This window comes from Apodemus sylvaticus, chromosome 3 (genome assembly GCF_947179515.1).
Source record: "Apodemus sylvaticus chromosome 3, mApoSyl1.1, whole genome shotgun sequence".
NCBI lineage: Eukaryota > Metazoa > Chordata > Mammalia > Rodentia > Muridae > Apodemus > Apodemus sylvaticus.
In genome coordinates, this window is record NC_067474.1 from 57,172,842 (window position 1) to 57,193,162 (window position 20,321).

The following is a 20,321-nucleotide window of genomic DNA, read 5'->3' on the forward strand; positions in this document are numbered from 1 at the left end:
TCTAGCCCAAGTCCTGACAGAGTTCTTATTCCCCTCTGAAACTTCACAAGTGGAGTCTCTTAGTGTCCTCGCTTCTCTGGACATTGTAGTGATGTAACTCCCAGCAGAAGGGCTCGCCCAGCTCTTCTGTGGCATTTCGCGGCTCCTCTAGGCAGTTCCATCGAATTCTTCCACATTTGCTGTACAGTTATTTCCTATTTAAAACAACCTCTCCGTTTCCTGCTTCTGAAACATCCAGGTGTCCTCTCTCCTGAGCCTGCTGTCTGAGGATCAGACAGTGCAGACGCTCAGACACAGAGCTCCTCCCTTTTAAACTGGATTTTGTAAACTGGATTTTTTCAGAGAACTTGTACATGTCGTTTAAATAGTCAAATTTCATGTCCTTAAAGTAATTCATGATATTCTTGTTACTGTCATTTGATATCTGTAAGTCAGCAGTAACTCTTTTTCATTCTTGATTTTGATAGTGTACTGTCTATCAGTCATCTGTCTGTCCATCTTTCTATCGCTGTCTGAGTCATGCTAGGGATTTATCAACGTTGTTGTCTTCTATAGTATCTACTTGGCTTTGTTAATGTTTTCTATTGCCGCTTTCCCGCTTTGCTATACTTGTTTGAATTATAATTTTCTTTTGCCCATATTAGATTACTTTGTTATTTTTCTAGCTTGTTAAAGTGAAAAGTTGGGTCATAAATCCTGTCATATATTTAAATTTTTAACATTCCATTTGATCTCTGCTTTATATATATCAAATGTTTTTTTAAGAATTTTTTTGAGAATTTTATACATGAGTATACTGTATTTGTATCACATCTACCCCTCTCCCTCACGTCCCCTCCCCTCTCCTTCTCCCTCTCCCTATCCATCTCCCTTCCTCTCCTTTGCTCCCCATGTGAATTCATGACCCTTTTTGTTAATATATGTTACCACTGGGTAAAATATCTAAAAGATGAATGTGGAAAAGAAAAAAGACCAGATGTAAAATCAAATACATACTCTATTATCTGAACTTTATAGAGAGAAGAAAACTTTCTAGAATTCACTTAGGAGTCCCATGGGATCAGAGGTGGGGACTAACAAAGAAGGTGAGGGGAAACTTTGGAGGTGGAATGAGTGGTCTAATCACAGAGGGGGATTATGTATTCCAGACCAGTTTGGGACACACAGAAAGAGTGTAAAGAAAAATAAAACTAGTGAGTTCTTCTCACAGTGTCTTCCCAATAGTATGGTGGGGGGAGGGGAGTCCTAACATACACATCCCAATTACACTTTACTGACAAAGAAAGAAGTATATTTTTCCCAGTTTTTATTGCTTATTTTGTTGGCATACAAAGAACACTTCATTTTTAAAGCACTTTTTTTTTTTTTTTTTTTTTTTTTTTTTTGCTTCTGGGCCATTTTGTACAACCAGTGTCTTTATTCTAAAGAGTTCATGGTCGAGCCTCAGTCACTCATGAAGAACTCAGTCCAAACTGATCTACAGGACTAGCAAGCAGGGCTGTGCTGAATAAGTGATCATTCCCAGCTGAGCCTGGTGTGCACAGAACTAGGAAATAACCCACTCCCTCACTATCACTGAATTAGGCATTTCTGACCCACCAGATTCTTCACAGCAGCCTTCACATCCTTGTTCCTCAGGCTGTAGATGATGGGGTTCAACATGGGGGTCAGCACCCCATAAAACAAGGAGATGAGCTTGTCTGCGAGGTCCTGCTTGTCTGCCCCCAGTGGGTCCTTGGACTTGGGCTTCCCATACATGAAGAGGATGGTCCCGTAGAAGACCAGTACCACGGTGAGGTGGGCAGAGCAGGTGGAGAAGGCCTTCTTCCTGCCCTCAGCAGAGGGGATCCTCAGGATGGTGGAGAGGATGAAGATGTAGGAAACAAAGATGAAGAGGACAGGGACCCCCAGGAAGATCACATTGGCCACCCCCATGCTGATGACATTGATGGAGATGTCGGCACAGGCTAGCTTTAAGACTGCCAGGATCTCACAGGTGAAGTGATTGATGACATTGTCCCCACAGAAAGGCAACTGTACCGCAAGGGAGATCTGAACCAAGGAGTTAGCACCACCAGCCACCCAGGAACCGGCGGCCATGGGCACATAGGCAGCCTTGCTCATGACCACGGGGTACCTAAGGGGGTTGCAGATAGCCACATAGCGATCAAACGCCATCATGCCCAGGAGCACACACTCCGTGGCTCCCATGGCAAAGGAGAGAAACATCTGCACAGCACAGCCTGAGAAGGAGATGGTCTTCCTGGGGGTGAGAAAGCCATCCAGGACCAAGGGGATTGAGGAGGTGGTGTAGCAGATGTCCAGGAAGGAGAGGTTCCCCAGGAAGAAGTACATGGGTGTGTGCAGGTGGGAGTCGAGGACGGTCACCAGGATGAGGACCCCGTTGCCCAGCAGGATCACTAGATATGTCAGCAGGATGAGCACGAAGAAGGTCTTCTCCAGTGTTGGGTGATCTGACAAGCCCAGCAAGACAAATTCAGCTACCGTGGACTGATTGGCTGCTTCCATATCTCATTCTCTCCTCCCCTCTTGAGAAAACAGGAGACAGCAAGTACTTGCTCATTAGGACCAGGATGTAGGCATGGTTCTAGAATATATAATTAAAATGTAAATTCAAGGTTGAAGGGTACAATCCCCTATTAGGTGGCCTGAGAGGTCAGAATGCATTGGTTCAAGCACAGAAAGCCTTTGATAGCCAACCATGATGGGGGAGGGGCGTGATGCCTGAGGCATAGTCAGGCTGGTGGAGCCAGCATGCCTGAGGGAAGGGGTGTGTCTATTCATGGATGCAGGACTACATGAGAACCTCAAAGGAGGAGCCAGAAGGATGCTGCACAGCTCCAGAACAGAGGAAGAACTTGGACTAATCTGGCTGCCCTGCTTGCCCCAGAGTGTTCCTGCCCCTTCCTGGGCTGCTGCTGCTCTTGGTAATGTTAGCTATTGGTGTGATCTCTCTCACTCTTGTACCTCTAATTCTGTGCCCTCACAATAACATTATGATGATAACTTAGTGTCACAGAGAGAGAATACAGTGGCCAGGCAGAATAAAGTCTAGCGAGAATTTCTGTTTGTTGTACAGTACCTGTCCTTCATTTCTTGTGAATTTGATAGATGCTGCTCCTGGCTGGCACTATCAGTAGAGTCTGTGGGCTGCTGGTCATGGTGGGACTGCTGGAGATGGTGGCTTTTACAGAAGCATGGACTTATCCCCTCTGCAATAGCTCGACAATAGGACCAGTCTGCTCCATACCTATGAAGGACAAGTGCCCCTTGTGCCTTCCTATGTACTCCCTGTGACTGTATTCTGTGCTTTGGAGCAGTTTTGTAAGTTGCAGCTCCTAACTCAGGCTCTTCTGTACCTGATTTGACCATTAAAGCCACTGTGGTGTCATCAAAACACATTCTCCAAAGTAAGGAAAACAATTCAAGGCTTACAGTGGTCTTGCGCCAGGAGGGAACCACATGTACAATGCATTGTAGCGACAGAAGAACTGCAGACCTGTCCATTAGAGAAAACCTTAAACCTTGACTTTTCGAGTTAAAGATTAGGAAAGCGGGGTCAGAGAGATGGCTCAGTGGGTAGAAGCTTGTCACCAAGCCTGAGGAAAGTTCAATTCCTGGGACCCATAGGATGGAAAAACAGAATCAAGGCATTCAAGTTGTTCTCTCTTCTCTGACCTGCACATGAGCACTGTGACATGGTTTATGCACACACACACACACACAGAGAGAGAGAGAGAGACAGAGAGAGAGAGAGAGAGAGAGAGACAGAGAGACAGAGAGACAGAGAGAGAGACAGAGACAGAGACAGAGAGAGAGAGAGAGACAGAGACAGAGACAGAGACACACACACACACACACAGAGTGAGAGAGAGAGAGAGAGAGAGAGAGAGAGAGAGAGAGAGAGAGAGAGAGAGAGATGCTTTAAAACACCAGGGAAACTGAAGCTCTGAGAAAGCTGTAGGCTGGCCCAGGTGGCTCTCTCCTTCCCCAGCCTGCCCCTCATCATTGTATGTTCTTGCCCAGCGTTTGTGTCAGACCGTGTCTACTGAGGATGTAAAGGTTCAGTTGAGAAGCCTTGGCCCTTCTCACCCTCCCTAGGACTCTCATAGACTATAGATGTATCAAACCTTCCTCTAAGAAATCTGCCCTGTAGCGGAGCTTTGACTGTCTTTCACTGTTGCCCTGCTGCTAGGGAAGATGGGTGAGAGAAAGCAGACCCAGTTTGGAGCTCTCCCCGTGCAGTTGTCTGGGCAGCGGAACTATAGGCATCAGGAATTGCTGAAGAAAAAGAGATCTGTCTTCAGAGATGTTAGAGCTGTGTGTGGGAGGTGTGAGCTGAGGCAGGGGCAGCACTGTGTGTGGAGGTGTGAGCTGAGGCAGGGGCAGCACTGTGTGTGGAGGGGTGAGCTGAGGCAGGGGTAGCACTCTGCGTGGAGGTGTGAGCTGAGGCAGGGGCAGCACTGTGCGTGGAGGGGTGAGCTGAGGCAGGGGCAGCACTGTGCGTGGAGGTGTGAGCTGAGGCAGGGGCAGCACTGTGTGTGGAGGGGTGAGCTGAGGCAGGGGCAGCACTGTGTGTGGAGGGGTGAGCTGAGGCAGGGGCAGCACTGTGTGTGGGAGGGGTGAGCTGAGGCAGGGGCAGCACTGTGTGTGGAGGGTTGAGCTGAGGCAGGGGCAGCACTGTGTGTGGAGGGGTGAGCTGAGGCAGGGGCAGCACTGTGTGTGGAGGTGTGAGCTGAGGCAGGGATGCTCTAAAGTAACTTCTCTTCCTTTACTGTATGACTCTTCTAGAAAAACCATTTCCCTGTTGTTTTCATCACATGATACATAGCTCACATCTTTCATTCTCTCCTCAGCCTTGATGATTAGACAGTCAGCCTGCCCTTAAGCAGAGACTTTGCTTTATTCTTGTCCCTGTACATTGCCCCCTCAGCCCGCCTCACCCCTGCACCAGCTGGGACATCCTGGACATGTCTGCTCCTTTCCTCTATGAAGAACCTGGGAGATGTGGAAGTCAGAACCAAGGTCTAGCCTTGGGTTCCATCTGTCCTCAGATCCCATCTCTGCCCCTTCTCTCACCTACCTGAAGAAGGTGTGGCCACAGAGAGAGCCCTGCCTGTGTCCACTGGGCAGACAAGTCCATGGTGGGGTGGGAGCTCACCCAGTAGAAGCCCTCTGGCTCAGGAGGATGCTGGGAGTTCTCAGGGCTTGGGGTTGGGGGGGAAAGATGGCTTCAATGACTTATATTGGGCTTGCCTGACCCAGCCTTGTCTTTTGGTCTGGAATACACAGTGATTCTGTTTAACTGTCTTGGGAGATAGTTGTCCTATCAGAGGGCACAGGGAGGAAGGAGTATAAGGTTGGCTGTGGTGGGGGAGGGGCTCTTGCTCCCTTTGCTAGCTGCCCTTCCCCATGTCCAGTGAAACAGCAGTGGGGAGACAGCTGGAGGTGCCCCTCGCCAGCGGCTGCTGGAGTTGTGCCTAGCCTGAGTCCTGGGCTTTCTGCCCTCTGCCCTTAGCCTGGCTCTCCAGAGGGCCTATCAAGGATCCTGGAAAAGTTTAGCCTTCTAGTTGTCTGGGAGGCAGTCTTAATCCCAGAGGCAATTTAAAGTTTGCCGAAAGGCCTCCCAGGAATTTAGGGCCTGTGTTCCACAAATCCAATTAAAGAGTTGCAGACACTCCTGTTTGAATCTGAACTCCTTCTGTAAAGGAATGTAAAAGAGTTTCTGCCCTCTGTCCCCTGTGTGTTTGCTTGTCTTCCTAGGAATAGGGGAATAACAACCTCCTAACTGCTTTGACCACCAGAGGGTGATGGTTCGCCATAGCTGAGGCAGCCAGGCTGTACCTCTGAAGCTCCCAGGCAGCAGCTGCTTAAGATGTGGCAGGCTAAGGGCTGAGGGCTGGGGCCACTTAGGGAAGTGGGAAGGGGTGGATTGGGAACAGGGCAGGGCAGAGGGCTTGTGGGACTTTCGGGGAGGGGGGATCCAGGAAAGGGAAAAACTCTTGAAATGTAAATAAAGAATGTATCGAATAAAAGGAAAAAAAGAAAAAAAAGAGCTGAGGGCTGTTTTGTCCCAATGTCCTCTTGTTCCTTGTAGGTTCTGGGATGGCTACTAAGGATTTGGGATGAAAAGGAAACCCTCCCCACAGCAAAGGGATAAGGGGACAGGAAAGGTTTGAATTTACAGACTACTATCAGCAGTTCTCCTCTTCACCTTTGGAGAACTGTGGAAGTGTTTTTAACAGATGCCCCACCCCACCCTGTTTAACTAACTCTAGCCATCCCCTCTGCAGCATGGTGGCCACCACCCAGGCCAGGCTGCAGGCTGTATGGTGCCTCTGTTCCTCCTGGCTGTGAGCAGCACAAAGAGGCCCCCTCAAGCTTGTGCCTGGATTCTCTTGCCTATTGCTGAGTCTGAGGTTCCTCCGTGCGGTGGCGTGTGCCAGCACTTCATTTCTTCCTATTTCTTCATTTCTTCCTATTCCTAACAGAATCTCACTGCACCATGTTCTGTTTCTCCATTCATTAGTTGATTCACATGTCATTTTTATTGCATTTGTCATTCTTTTGCATTTATTTTATGAATTTATTTTTATTTGTATTTCACATGCATTGGCGTTTTGTCTCCATGCATGTCTGTGTGAGGGTGTCAGAGCCCCTGGAACTGGAGTTACAGATATCTATGAGCTGCCATGTGGGTACTAGAAATTGAACCCTGGTCCTCTGGAAGATCAGCCAGTGCTCTTAGCAGCGAGCTATCTCTTCATTCCCCTATTTTATTTTATTTTATTTTATTTTATTTTTATTTTTATGGATTTACTTTCCTTGAATGGATCCATTAAAGGAAATCATTGAAATAAATTCCTGTTAAGAAGACATACCCGATGCCTGTTTAAAATTAGATGAGGTCTTCATTCTGTCCCTTTTGCAAGAACCCTTTGCATTCTTACTCTTTAAAAATTATGTATGAGTGTTGTAGTGAAATTTTGATTTCTTTAAAAACGTATAAATGTTATGTGAATGTTTTGTTTTAATCCCAGCTGTGGGATATGGGGCTGCTTCAGATTGTGCACAGCAGTTCACTAGGATTTATCTCGTGCTCTGTTAGGGACATTTTTTAAGCACCTGAAGATAAGTTTACATTTGGAATTCTGGGGATTCTTGAGAAGGTATAAAAATGCCAGAGCCCTAAGAGAGAAGGTAGCTGCTCCTCCTCCTCCTCCTTTTCTTTCTCCTCCTCCTTCTCCTCTTCCTCCTCCTCCTCTTCCTCCTTATCCTCCTCCTGCTGCTGCTCCTCCTCCTTCTCCTGCTCCTCCTGCTCCTCCTCCTGCTGCTGCTGCTCCTCCTCCTTCTCCTCCTCCTGCTCCTCCTGCTGCTGCTGCTCCTCCTCCTCCTGCTCCTCCTACTGCTCCTCCTCCTGCTCCTCCTCCTGCTGCTGCTGCTTCTGCTCCTTCTCCTCCTCTTCCTCCTTTTCCTCCTCCTGCTGCTGCTGCTTCTCCTCCTTCTCCTGCTCCTCCTCCTGCTCCTCCTGCTGCTGCTGCTGCTGTTCCTCCTCCTCCTCTTCCATTTCCTCCTCTTCCTCCTTTTCCTCCTCCTGCTCCTCCTGCTGCTCCTCCTCCTCCTCTTCCTCCTCCTCCTCTTCCTCCTCTTCCTCCTCCTCCTCTTCCTCCTGCTCCTCCTCTTCCTCCTCCTCCTCTTCCTCCGTTGTTTGTTGCTGTTTGCTGGATTGCTGGCTGGAGATATCCTGATGATGATGAAGGCTGGACTTGCCCAAAGGAGCTCGATGCCCTTAATCAGCCGGAAGTAGTCTAACAAGGTTGATGCCTCCTTTGTCCTCTAACTTTCTTTTTCTCCTACCTAGTGTTAGGGTTGGAAGGGTTCTTCCTTGGAAGGTAAGGAATAAGGTTTGGAGTAAGGTGGAAGGGGGAAGACTCCAATAAAGTAGTCAAAACGTAGCTACAATATGTTTTGTCCTCCATGCTTGTCCATGTACCATGCTGGTACCCTTGGAGGCCAGAAGAGGGCATCAGAACCCTTAGAACTGAAGCTATGAATGATTGTGAGCTATCTTGTGGGTGCTGCGAATAGAACCTGGGTCCTCTGGAAGAGCATGTGGAGCTCTTAACTGGTGACCCTCTCTCTTCACAGGTGTTCACCGCCATGCCTCTTCATCCTCAGTGCTGGTGTTGTAGATGTCACTGTCATGGCCCTGCTGCCTCAGAGCTGGCATTAAATATGTGCGTACCATGCCATGCACTGCCTACATGCCAGAGTTACAGGTGTGCCGCACCATGTCCTGGGTTGCTGGCACATCTTTTTTTTTTTTTTTTTTTGAGAAATATTCTGTGAAATCATTTGTCCATTTTTAGTGGAACCTCAGGGATCCTAAGACTGAATTTCCTTTTATATTCTGTAAATTTTTTTTATTTACTTATGATTTTATACAGGAACGTGTGTATTTAGATAATAGCTAACCCTCAGGTTTCCCAGATCAGTTCCTCCTAGATACTGCATAGCATCCTCCCATTCCATCTCTTCCTCCTCCTCTTCCTTCTTAGTCTTCTCCTATAACAGTCTGAATCTGATTGGTGCTGCCTGAATGCCATGGGTGAGGGAGCTTAGGAAAGGCAGCAGAAACCGCATCGCTAAAGAAACCGATTCCCATGCAGTGGTCACCAAATGCCCACAGGTCCTGGTATGGACTGATGGAGATTCGTGCTGGGTGCTCCCAAGCCCCACGGCCCTGGCTGGCATGTCTAGAATACATCATTTAGCACCAATCTTTCTAGAGCTCTGGCTCTTACAGGTGTACCACACCCTCTTTCCTGGTGCTCCCTGAGCGTTGATGGTGAGGGTGGATGGGGGAGGGTTTGCCATGGTGACACAGAGGCTCAGGGCTGAGATCTCATAGCTATGTTGTCTCAACACTTCAGCCAGTTGTGAGTCCTACATAAATCACCACATGCTCCATAAAGAAACTGAGTTAGATTTCATTTAAATTTCTTACTGAAGTAATATTTGCATCACATAAAATTATGTAAAAACGAAATTTGGGGGACATTTACCACATTCACAATGTGGTACAAATCCCACCTGTATCCACCTCTAAGACATTTTCAATGCACAGCACATTCCAAGCACCCCCTTCCTCTTCCCTGGTCCCTGACAACCTCCAATTATGTTCTGATTTTGTCACACACACTGAGATCCCACTCGACTGAACCAAACCTTGCGTGAGGGCAATGCAGTTACAGTGGAGCTGTATTCACGAGGCAAGAGTTGAGCCATTGCTACAAGTACCACACGCAAAATAAAGATGTTTTTTTCCTCAAGGACATGCCAGCATTTTGAAACATGTACTGCTTTTAGGAAAGGATACTTCCCCCTTAAGGTGCATAGTACAAAGGGGTGGTAAGTTCCAAAACAGTTACCACTGATTCCAAAGTCCCCTTCTGGGCTTCAATGTGCTTTGAGTGAGAAACCATATAAGGGAGGAAAACCAGTTATGCACCTCCTCTGGGATGTGTTAATTTGGAGTCCTCTGTATCCTTAGGTTTTAGTTATAAATAAGACTGAAGTAATATTTTGTCCCTTTAGCCAGCCTTATAGAAACATATTATTTGAAATAATGAGGCAAAGGGCCTAAGATGAAGTGTTGGATTTGCTGCAAGGGTGGACCTGGAAGCCACGCTGTAAGATGGCCAGGGACAGAAAGGTGAATGCTACTCAATCACTCTTCCATGCGGCACCTAATGACATCAAGACTGTAGGAACAGTGGTTTACTCTTGCTGCAGTGGCAAATGCATGAAAGGTCTCAGGGGAGGGGTGATGTATTTCGGCTCACGGTTCCCAGGTCATCATGGCAGAAGAGGCATGCGTCCGGAGCAGCTTGGTCCGTGGCAGCAGGAGCAGTCTCACATCTTACTAGACCAGGAAGCTGAGAGTCTATACCAGAATCAGAAGCGGCCATCCCCTTCAAGTCCCCTTCCCAGGATCCACTCTTGGCAGTCAGGTGACATCCCTAAAGCTTCCACAACTTCACAAACAGCGCCACCAGCTGGGGACCGACTGATGAGACACATGAGCCTGTAGGAGACCTTATACATTCAAACCATAACAGAGTATGTGCCCAGAGGCGGTGGCTGAGGAAATGCTGATTGAAAGATACAAGCTTTCAGTTAGATGAGACAAGTGAGTTTAAGTTCTCTTCAGCACATTATGGTGATCATAGTTAACGGCAACATACTATATACCTGAAAGGTGCTTAAATAACTCAAGGTAGCCACCCTACAATGCATAGAAATATCATGTTGACAATGTGGGTATACAATAAGAACTTGTTCATTTTTAAATAGGATTACTTCTTGTTACATTTTTTGTGGAGAATTTAGATAAATCATTTCTCCTAGAAGGAGAAGGAGGCAGAGGACTCCTGGACAGCATTCATTCCATGTCTAGAGTACTCCAGCTACATCTCTAACCTTCCACTGTTTGCTCATATAAATTAAGAAGATTACGGTTACAGTTAGGCATCATAACGTGTGCCTATAAGCCCAGCACTCGGGATGTGGAGGCAGGAAGTTCAGGCTAATCTGGGCTATGTAACAAGACTTATTTCTAATAAAATAAAATAAGAACTAGGGACTGGCATGTTGACTCCGTGGGTAAGTAAGCCTGACGACCTGAGTTCAGTCCCATTGGGTCCCATGTGGCAGAGAGAATCAAGTCCTACAGGCTGACTGTCTGACCTCCACACATACACCATGGCACCAATGATACAAACACACACGCATGCGCACATGTATACATTCACAGGCACATGCACATACACACACAAATGCATACATGCATGTGCACACAGGCATCCATACAATGGATATATAAAATGTAAATAATAAATAAATAATAAATACATCCTCTGTCAAAATTGGTTCAACTTCGGGTTTCCACCTTTATAACTAGACATTATTAACTAATTCAGCTCATCCAACAGGAGCAAGATTGGTACCATGATGGCCAAAGGGAACACAGTAGGGATACATTCTTTCAGTCGACAGGAAATCGGACTGCAGCTTGGGTCCCGGTGAGAAAGGGACTCTCTCTGCCTCAGAGGCGAGACACATTTCCCCTGATGCTACAGCATAGCATAGAATAAGGTTTTATATCCAAGCAGAGAACAGGAGGGCAGAAAAAGGTGCTGGGCCTGGTGAGGGAGCCAGAAGATCTAGCCTCAGACAGAGGAGCTCTGAGACCAGAAGTCCAGAGGAGCAACTAGAATCTTATGACCTGCTTCGTCAAAAACCTTCAGCGGAGAATTTCCTCATCTGGGGCCAGAAAGCTGAGCATGAATATGGAACAAGCATGTGCCTCTCCACAGAGTGCCAGGCGTTGGTCGCTCTTCTCAGAATGAACGAGAAGGGGCAGGGGGGCAGGGGGGCAGGGGGCAGGGAGGCAGGGGGCAGGGAGGCAGGGGGCAGGGGGGCAGGGAGGCAGGGGGGTAGGGGGGGCAGAGGGGTAGGGGGGGCAGGGGGCAGGGGGGCAGGGAGGCAGGAGGCAGGGAGGCAGGGAGGCAGGGAGGGCCGGGGGCAGGGAGGCAGGGAGGCAGGGAGGCAGGGGGCAGGAGGCCGGAGGGGCAGGGAGGCAGGGAGGCAGGGAGGCAGGGAGGGAGGGGGCAGGGGGCAGGGGACAGGGGGGTGGGGGGGGGCGAAGGGCAGGGAGGCAGGGAGGCAAGGGGCAGGAGGGCAGGGGGCAGGAGGGCAGTGGGGCAGGGAGGCAGGGGGGGCAGGGAGGCAGGGAGGCAGGGAAACAGGGAGGCAGGGAGGCAGGGGGCAGGAGGGCAGGGGGCAGGAGGCCGGAGGGGCAGGGAGGCAGGGAGACAGGGGGCAGGGAGGCAGGGAGGCAGGGAGGCAGGGAGGCAGGGAGGCAGGGAGGCAGGGGGCAGGGAGGCAGGGAGACAGGGGGCAGGGAGGCAGGGAGGCAGGGAGGCAGGGAGGCAGGGAGGCAGGGAGGCAGGTGGCAGGGGGGCAGCATGATGAGCTCTGACCTGGAGCTCTAGCTCTATGGAAGCAACCAATGAACACTACTGGTCTTAAAGGAAGGTGGTGCTTTACTGAGAGAGAGAGAGAGAGAGAGAGAGAGAGAGAGAGAGAGAGAGAGAGAGAGAGAGGAGACGGAAAAGACACCCGGGTACTCCACAATTCCGGCACTTGTGAGATGTAGGCTGAAGGAGCCACACGGGGAGTTTGAATTATGTCAAACCTGCCAGCCTGCATTACGTGAAACCCTTCTCAAAAAATTAAAACAATAAAGTTGGAGAGATGACTCAGTACTTGATCCCAGCACCAAGTCAGGTTGTTCACAATCTCAGGCAGCCTGTAACTCCAGCTCCAACAGATCATCTGCTGTATCCTGGCCTCCTCTGGTTCCCCGAGCAACTGCACTTATGTACACACACACACACACACACACACACACTGTAAAAAAAAAAAAAAAAAAAAAGACCCTGCAACTAATAATTCCTTGAAGAGGGGAAGAAAGTTGGCATCAGAGGTTTCCAAGCGCCATTACCCACAATGCCACAGGAGACACAAGGGCTCTTGCAACAGTGTGTGGACTCAGCTCGACTGAGGCTTTACCATTTCTCTAAAGCCTGAGGCTAGGAAGCCCTGTAGCTCACTGACTGGGGACCCCGAGGCCACAGACAGCGTCTACTTTGTCAGAGGCCAGTGTTTCACCCATCTAATCTCTCTCATGTAAGCCCACTATAACAAGGATGTTCACCATGCGTAACACGGGTCTTCAAGCAAAGGGGAGGGCAAGGAAGGTAAAGGGTAGTATTGGGCAAAGCCACCTGGGTGACTATCTGTGTTGGGAGTGGTAACAGACTTAAGCCACTGGGGGGAACAGAGGCAAGTGGGTCTTCGTGTGTATGACAGGCTAGCCAGGGCTGTATCCCAAGGCCCTACCTTAAAAAAAATGAAAAGGATTTAATTTAACCAATGTTTTTTATAATCAAGTTTTTTCTTTGTTCAAGAGTAAGTTATGTGTTTTTCTCTTTGGAAGCCAGCACAGGAATGGCTGCAAAGGGCACACACCGGTGACACACACACGGTTTACACACCTGTGCTGACATGGTTAGTTTGTGTCAAAGGATGGCTTCCCCCGAAGCTTACTCTCATGGAGAGATTTGCACTCGGGATGTTTGCTGTGGGAGCTGTTAAAGGGATCAAGCCTGAGTCGGGGGGTGGGGGTGGGGTGGGGAGGTGGGGGGGGGGGTAGGGACAACATGAACTGCCACAGAGAAATTCGAGGCCTTTAGAGACCAAGGCTTTCTATCACCAATGGTGGTGACAGGATGTGGGCTAACCTGAGAAGAGAGTGTGGCACTGGGTGAAGTAGCGATCCTTAGGAAGGGGCAGTGCTGCAGAGAGATCCAGATGTTGCCAGTCACGGACAGGCCCAGTGGCTGAGGTGATAAGTATTTCTGGGGCTCCAGACAACACACTGCAGCATCCATTCCGCACTCTTAACCGGTATTTCTCCAGGTCCAGCATGCCCATAAGTCCCAGGGAGGATCTTGTTAAAATAAAGATTCCCAGTCAGTAGATCTGCTGTGGGCCAGGAAACTCTGTATGCCGAACAGCTCCTGGGTGATGTTGACATTTCCAGTCAGTGGACCACACTATGAATGGCTCTAAGACAACTTTTCCCTCCCCTGGCATTGCCTTGCAAGTGAGAGCCATCAGAACCTGCGGGTCCTGGGCTATATCCCTCCATTACCGGGTGAAGCATCTGTGACTTGCCAGGTCCCTTACAGCAGTCTTCACATCCTTGTTCCTCAGACTATAGATGATAGGGTTCAACATGGGGGTCAGAAGTCCATAGAAGAGGGAGATGAGCTTGTCTGAGAGGTCCTGCTTGTCTGCCCCCTGGGGGTCCCTGGACTTGGGCTTCCCATACATGAAGAGGATGGTCCCGTAGAAGATGATCACCACGGTGAGGTGGGCGGAGCAGGTGGAGAAGGCCTTCTTCCTCCCCTCAGCAGAGGGGATCCTCAGGATGGTGGAGAGGATGAAGATGTAGGAGACAAAGATGAAGAGGACAGGGACCCCCAGGAAGATTACATTGGCCACCCCCATGCTGATGACATTGATGGAGATGTCAGCACAGGCTAGCTTTAAGACTGCCAGGATCTCACAGATAAAATGATTAATGACATTGTCCCCACAAAAAGGCAACTGTACCGCAAGGGAGATCTGAACCAAGGAGTTAGCACCACCAGCCACCCAGGAGCTGATGGCCATGGGCACATAGGCAGCCTTGCTCATGACCACGGGGTATCTAAGGGGGTTGCAGATGGCCACATAGCGATCAAACGCCATCATGCCCAGGAGCACACACTCTGTGGCTCCCATGGCAAAGGAGAGAAACATCTGCATAGCACAACCTGAGAAGGAGATGGTCTTCCTGGGGGTGAGAAAGCCATCCAAGACCAAGGGGACCGAGGAAGTGGTGTAGCAGATGTCCAGGAAGGAGAGGTTCCCCAGGAAGAAGTACATGGGTGTGTGCAGGTGGGAGTCGAGGACAGTCACCAGGATGAGGACCCCGTTGCCCAGCAGGATCACCAGGTACATTGACAAGATGAGCACGAAGAAGGTCTTCTCCAGCTTTGGGTGGGCAGAGAGGCCCAGGAGGACAAATTCTGTTACTGTAGACTGGTTAGATACATCCATTTCAAGCTCTGTCTTCCATCCCTAGGAATACTAAATGCAGAAGAATACATGGTCATTATTTGCCTTGTTGGAATCAACACACAATGCCTTTAATATCGTCCAAAGACTAGCCTCTGAAGCAGGTAATGATGGTGGAGACCTTTAACCCCAGCACTTAGGAGGCTGAAACTAGACTGTGAGTTTAAAGCCAGTGTGGATTACATAGCCAGGCCTTGTCCCCAAGCAAAACAATACCTGGAAAGAAGAGAATTAAGTTTAATGATATAAAGTACATCTATCTAGTTAATACTATTACTACAGCTAAAGTAATGTCATATGTTGATATATGGTGCCACCTGAGCTTTATAAGAAGGCAGGACCCTGTGAATAATGCTGCATCTCCTGGAGACCTTGGGCTATCACTACCATAGCTTAGTTATCCTGGCAGTTACATAGCTTATTGCCTGTTCTTCTGAACCTGATTCCTTCTCACCCACCATCTTTAATTATATTTTTCCTACTCTTTAGACACACACACATATATGTATATATGTATATGTGTGTATATATATATGATGGATATGCATATGGATATGTATATGAATGTGTATATGTGTATGTATATATGTATGTGTATATGTGTGTGTGTGCCTATATATGTATATCTTGTGCCACAGAGGCCAGAAGAGCAGAGTACATTGGATCCTCTGGAGTTGGAGTGACAGGCAGTTGTGCCTGCCTTAAGTGGGTGCCGAGAACCAAACCCAGGTTCTCTGGGAAAGCAACTGCTACTCTACACCACTGAGCCTTCTCTCCAGCCATCTCTATACCATCTGAGCCAGGAGATGGAGCCTCCTGGTTTTATCTCTTAGCTGGTGTCTGGCTTCTATCTGTGTTATGTCAGTTTAATTAATTTATCTGACCTTGACTACATTTGTGAATTTCTGGAACCCCCCCCCCAACATGGAGTCCCTACCCTCGTCTCCAGAAATGTCTGGATTCCCGTATTTCCCCGTGGCCATGCCTACCTGTATGCTGGTTGCTCTGAAACGTGGTTGGAGACAGAGAAGTCTACCCAATTGCTGGAGCTTCCTCAAAAGTCACATTTCCAGCTTCACAAGGTGGGGCCTTGAGTCACATACCACATCAAAATTGGGAAGAAAAAAGTCAAGAAGAGAGGCCTTTGACACTGTTCAGGGGGTTTTCAGACACATCCATGGGCAAATCTGTTCTGCTTCCCGGAGCCGGCAGCTGCACCACAGACAGTCATAACTCTGCTTCCGAGGAGTTCCTGCACAGGATAGCGAAAGTGCCCTGTGAGCTGGCTTCTGAGGCCACCTGGCATTGCTTATACACACTGATTAAGCACAGCACATGCCTGTAAATAGTACTTCACAGGAGCAGAAAGACTACAAGTTTAAAGGCAGCTTGGTCTGCATAGAGGGTTTCAGTCTACAAGGCTGGTAAGACCCTATCTCATAAAAGCTTACCAAACAACTAACAAAATATATACACAATGGAGTACTATTCAGCCATTAGAAACAATGAATTCATGAAATTCTTAGGCAAATGGATGGAGCTGGAGAACATCATACTAAGTGAGGTAACCCAGACTCAAAAGATGAATCATGATATGCACTCACTAGTAAGTGGATATTAACCTAGAAAACTGGAATACCCAAAACATAATCCACCCATCATATGAGGTACAAGAAGAACGGAGGAGTGGTCCCTGGTTCTGGAAAGACTCAGTGAAGCAGTATAGAACAAAATCAGAACAGGGAAGTGGGAAGGGTTGGGTGGGAAAACAGGGGGAGGGAAGGGGACTGATGGGACTTTCGGGGAGTGGGGGTCCAGAAAAGGGGAAATCATTTGAAATGTAAATAAATATATCAATAAATTAAAAAAATTTCTAAAAACTGGTTTCAATGCAGAACCTATGTTCTATGTATCTATATACAGTAGAATTTTATTGAGCCATCAAGAAATATGAAAATTTCGGGAAACATTATTTTAAGCTTGGTAACCTGGGCATAGAAAGACAAATCCTGTCTGTGTTTTCTCATTTGAATACCAGATTTGACTGCAACTTATGCATGTCCAGCTGAGCGGGAGCCTGGGGGAAGCCAGGAAACCAGAAAGAAGGTCTTGCGACTGGGGGTGGGCCATGCCTCAAGGGAAGAGGTCTGGAGATACATAGAGAGAGAGAGAGAGAGAGAGAGAGAGAGAGAGAGAGAGAGAGAGAGAGATAGAGAGATAGAGAGAGAGATAGAGAGAGATAGATAAATAGATAGAGAGATAGAGAGAGAAATAGAGAGATAGATAGAGATAGATAGACAGAGACAGATAGATAGATAGATAGATAGATAGATAGAGAGAGAGAGAGAGAACACAGTGGGAGAGGGGAGTGTAAGGCAGTGTGGAAAGTTAGGGCAGGGGATGGGTGGGAGACAGAGGGCAAACAAAAGAAATGAAACGTGAACTTAAGAACCCAGATGGAAATCTATTACTTCATCAGCTAATTTTAAAGCCAAATAAATTAGAATAAAACTAAAGAGCTTAAAAAGAAAGAAAAGAAAGAAAAGAGAAAAGAAATCCCCACCCGATTGCAGGAGGCTATGGTGGCACGGACCTATAATCCTAGTACTCAGGGGACTGGGGAGGCAGAAGGGTCATGAGTTCAAAAAGGAAGCCTGGTCTTAACAAACCAAAACCAGACAAGCAGTGGTGACTCATGCCTATAATCCCAGCACTTGGAAGGCAGAGGCAGGTGGATTTCTGTTACTTTGAGGCCAGTTTGGTCTAAGTAGTGAGTTTCAGGACAGCCAGGGCTATATAGAGACCCAGTCTCAAAACAAAAACAAAACAAAAAAGAGCATCAATGACAAACAAGCAAAAACCCAAGAGAAAAGTCAAGCATGCAGAGCCCAACCAGATCAGACGAGCGGAGACCCCTGGCTTCCTAGGTCAGTTCCCTACTTCCCTTACAGGTTGCCTTTGGCAATTTGTTTCTATTTTGTTTGCTTTTTTGGTCTTTAAAATAGAAGTCCCAAGGCAAGCATGATATGCACACCTGTAACCTCACCACTCAGGAGGCTGAGAGTGGATCATGAATGCTCAAACAGTCTGGCATATGTACATAGTGAGTGTGTCTTTAAAAAGAACACAACGCCAGATGTGGTGTGCAGACCTGTAGTCACAGCACTCAGGAGACAGAGGTAGGTGGATCTCTGAGTTTGAGGTGAGCCTGGTCTACAGAGTGAGCTACAGGATGGCCAGGCCTACACAGAAAAACCCTGTCTTAAAAACAAAACATAACAAAGCAACAACCAAAAAACAAGCAAATAAAAGACAAAAAAACCCAACAGCACACACTGATAGACACCTGTTTTAAGAATGATTCAGCCCCTCTGGAGGCAGTTCAGAGGTCAGGAGAGGTTTGAGGCCCTGAGGATTGTGTGAAGTCTTGTTTGTTTTTGTAGTTGGTTGTGATAGTGTCCAGAGTGGGTTATCTCAGGATATCAGTGGTTTGGAGATAAGCCTCAACTTTTAAAGAAAGCTCCTTTCAGTATCAGAAGGCAAAACTTCCTTAGACTGTGTCTGTACAGGCACGGAAGCCTCCTTCACGGGGGTCTTCTCCTCATTGAGTGGATTTTCAACTTTGCTCAAATGTTTAGAAAAGTGGGATGAGTACAGTGGTCAGGGAGTCTGGAATGGTGGGTTTCTTCTAGGTCATGAGATCTGCCCTGTTCTAACTTCTTTCTTTCTCCACTGGTGCTAAGTCAGCCTCCTGTGCTCATACAAGCATGCCTACCTGTTCCTGTGCAAGCTACAGCCTTCAGAATGGAGAAAACAGCTTTCTTGTCCCTAACCCACTCATGACCTCCCTTCAGCTGGAGGCCAGCTGACCCAGAGGTAGCCCAGCACTTACCCAGTGTGGGGTCCAATCCAAGCTGTGCCCATTGCTTCCAAGAGCAGACTAGTGGAATAGCAAGGTGGCCAGTTTACCAAGGTCAGGACGTGGGACAAGCTCTGGGTCACTGACCATCTGGGTGCTGCCTAGCCATAACCAAGTGGGCCAGGCAAGGCTCACCTCTCAGCGGGGCCCCAGCGCCAGCAGGATGTGCAGTTTTGCCATGGTGTTAACTATTGTCTCCTTTCCTGGATCTCTAAATGACTTGAAGGTAATGAACTCCAGGATGCAATCTTAGCTTTACATTCTCACGCCTGAGCTTAGAGACCTGAAAAGGGGGACTGACTCTCAAGCCTGAGGATCTCTGGGGTTCCCAACCCCGAGGAGCTGAGCCTGGGCCAGCCGGTGAGCCACACCCAGCCACTAGACCCAGCAGCTCTCCTCCGTGTTCCTCACTGCTCTCCAGGGCTCCAGATTCTCCAGAGCTTAGGGCAAGGTTGTTGTGGGGCTAGATCCTATCCCAGAAGCAATTTAAAGTTTGAGAGGCTCAGAGATGAGACTCTACCCTATAGGCCCAATTAAACATTATGTGGAGATCTACCCAGAGCTTTCTCTCACCATACAAAGTTCAGCTCAAAAGTTCTCTGGTGCTGGGTTCTCAGAATTCTCCTGGGATTTGATCACAAGGGCTGAGTCAAGGTGGCTGTCACCTCAAAGAATCTACATGTAAGAAAAACCGAGCCACAGGTGTCTTGATCCAGATGCCACGGCACCCAGACATCTCCTCACTCCATCCACTGATCCACTGACTCTCTCCACCATCAACAATCTCCAGTATCCCCACCAGCCCTCCCATAACCACACACAATCTCTATGCAACAAACAGTTGAGGGTCGATCTGGTGCTGCTAAATACTGGCCCCCCCAAATCTGGTTGCAGTCCCTTGAGCACATTCCCATGTACACCAAATGGTGTTGTATAAACTTTGGTCAGCAATCTTCTCTGACTGGGTAAATTAAAGTGGCTACCGCTGGGCTGGGGAGTTGGTTAGGGGTCAAAGGTAGGGACCAGGAGAGAAAGAGAATGGGAGGAGAAAGAAGACAGGAAGTCTCCATTAGATAGGGTAGACCAGGAAGCACATGGCTAAGAGAAATTCGTAATGAGGACAGACTGAAGGAACAACAACAGCCGAGCAAGACTCAAGCACCAAGTAATTGGAGGGCACAGCTGGGAAAGAGATAGTCTACTGTAGAAAAATAGATTAGGGATAATTGCCCAATAATTGTGCTAAACTGATTAAAATTGAACAAATTCAGTCTTGATTATTATGAGGCTGGCTTTGTCATATTAAGAACCAATTTAGTTAATTAATAGATTTCACACCAACGATAAACACATTTGGGCAGATGGGAGAGGCAGGGACCAGAAACAGGTCACCGTCTTCAGAGAAGGTCCAGCAGTGGAACTGTCAGTAGACAGGTATGACTGAGTAGGCCAGAGCAGTGGAACATCAATAGGTTGAGGTATGACTGAGCAGGCCAGAAATCTGCACGGGAGGCTAGACACTGTGCACTATGTGGACATAGTCCAGGATAGAGGCTAAGAGGGATAGAAGTCTTGGGAAACACTTAGATGTGAGAAAAGGTAAGATTTAGAGAGCTGTCTGGATAGCAGG

The 20,321-nt window shown here is 48.1% G+C and overlaps 2 protein-coding genes across 2 annotated transcripts; both read right to left on the bottom strand.

Moving 5' to 3' along the window:
* Positions 1-1,572: 1,572 nt before the first annotated feature.
* Positions 1,573-2,529, bottom strand: LOC127679883 (olfactory receptor 13C7-like). The gene has a single exon (XM_052175470.1). It carries the CDS (start codon positions 2,527-2,529, stop codon positions 1,573-1,575), a length of 957 nt encoding a protein of 318 aa, XP_052031430.1.
* An 11,268-nt stretch (positions 2,530-13,797) lies between these two features.
* On the bottom strand, positions 13,798-14,754 carry LOC127679884 (olfactory receptor 13C7-like). Its single transcript, XM_052175471.1, has one exon. The coding sequence runs from the start codon at positions 14,752-14,754 to the stop codon at positions 13,798-13,800; it is 957 nt and encodes a 318-aa protein (XP_052031431.1).
* Between the last annotated feature and the right edge of the window lie 5,567 nt (positions 14,755-20,321).

What these genes read in the sequence shown, in the direction of transcription:
- LOC127679883 (XM_052175470.1), bottom strand. Translation starts at nt 2,529, where the DNA reads ATGGAAGCAGCCAATCAGTCCACGGTAGCTGAATTTGTCTTGCTGGGC.
- LOC127679884 (XM_052175471.1), bottom strand. Translation starts at nt 14,754, where the DNA reads ATGGATGTATCTAACCAGTCTACAGTAACAGAATTTGTCCTCCTGGGC.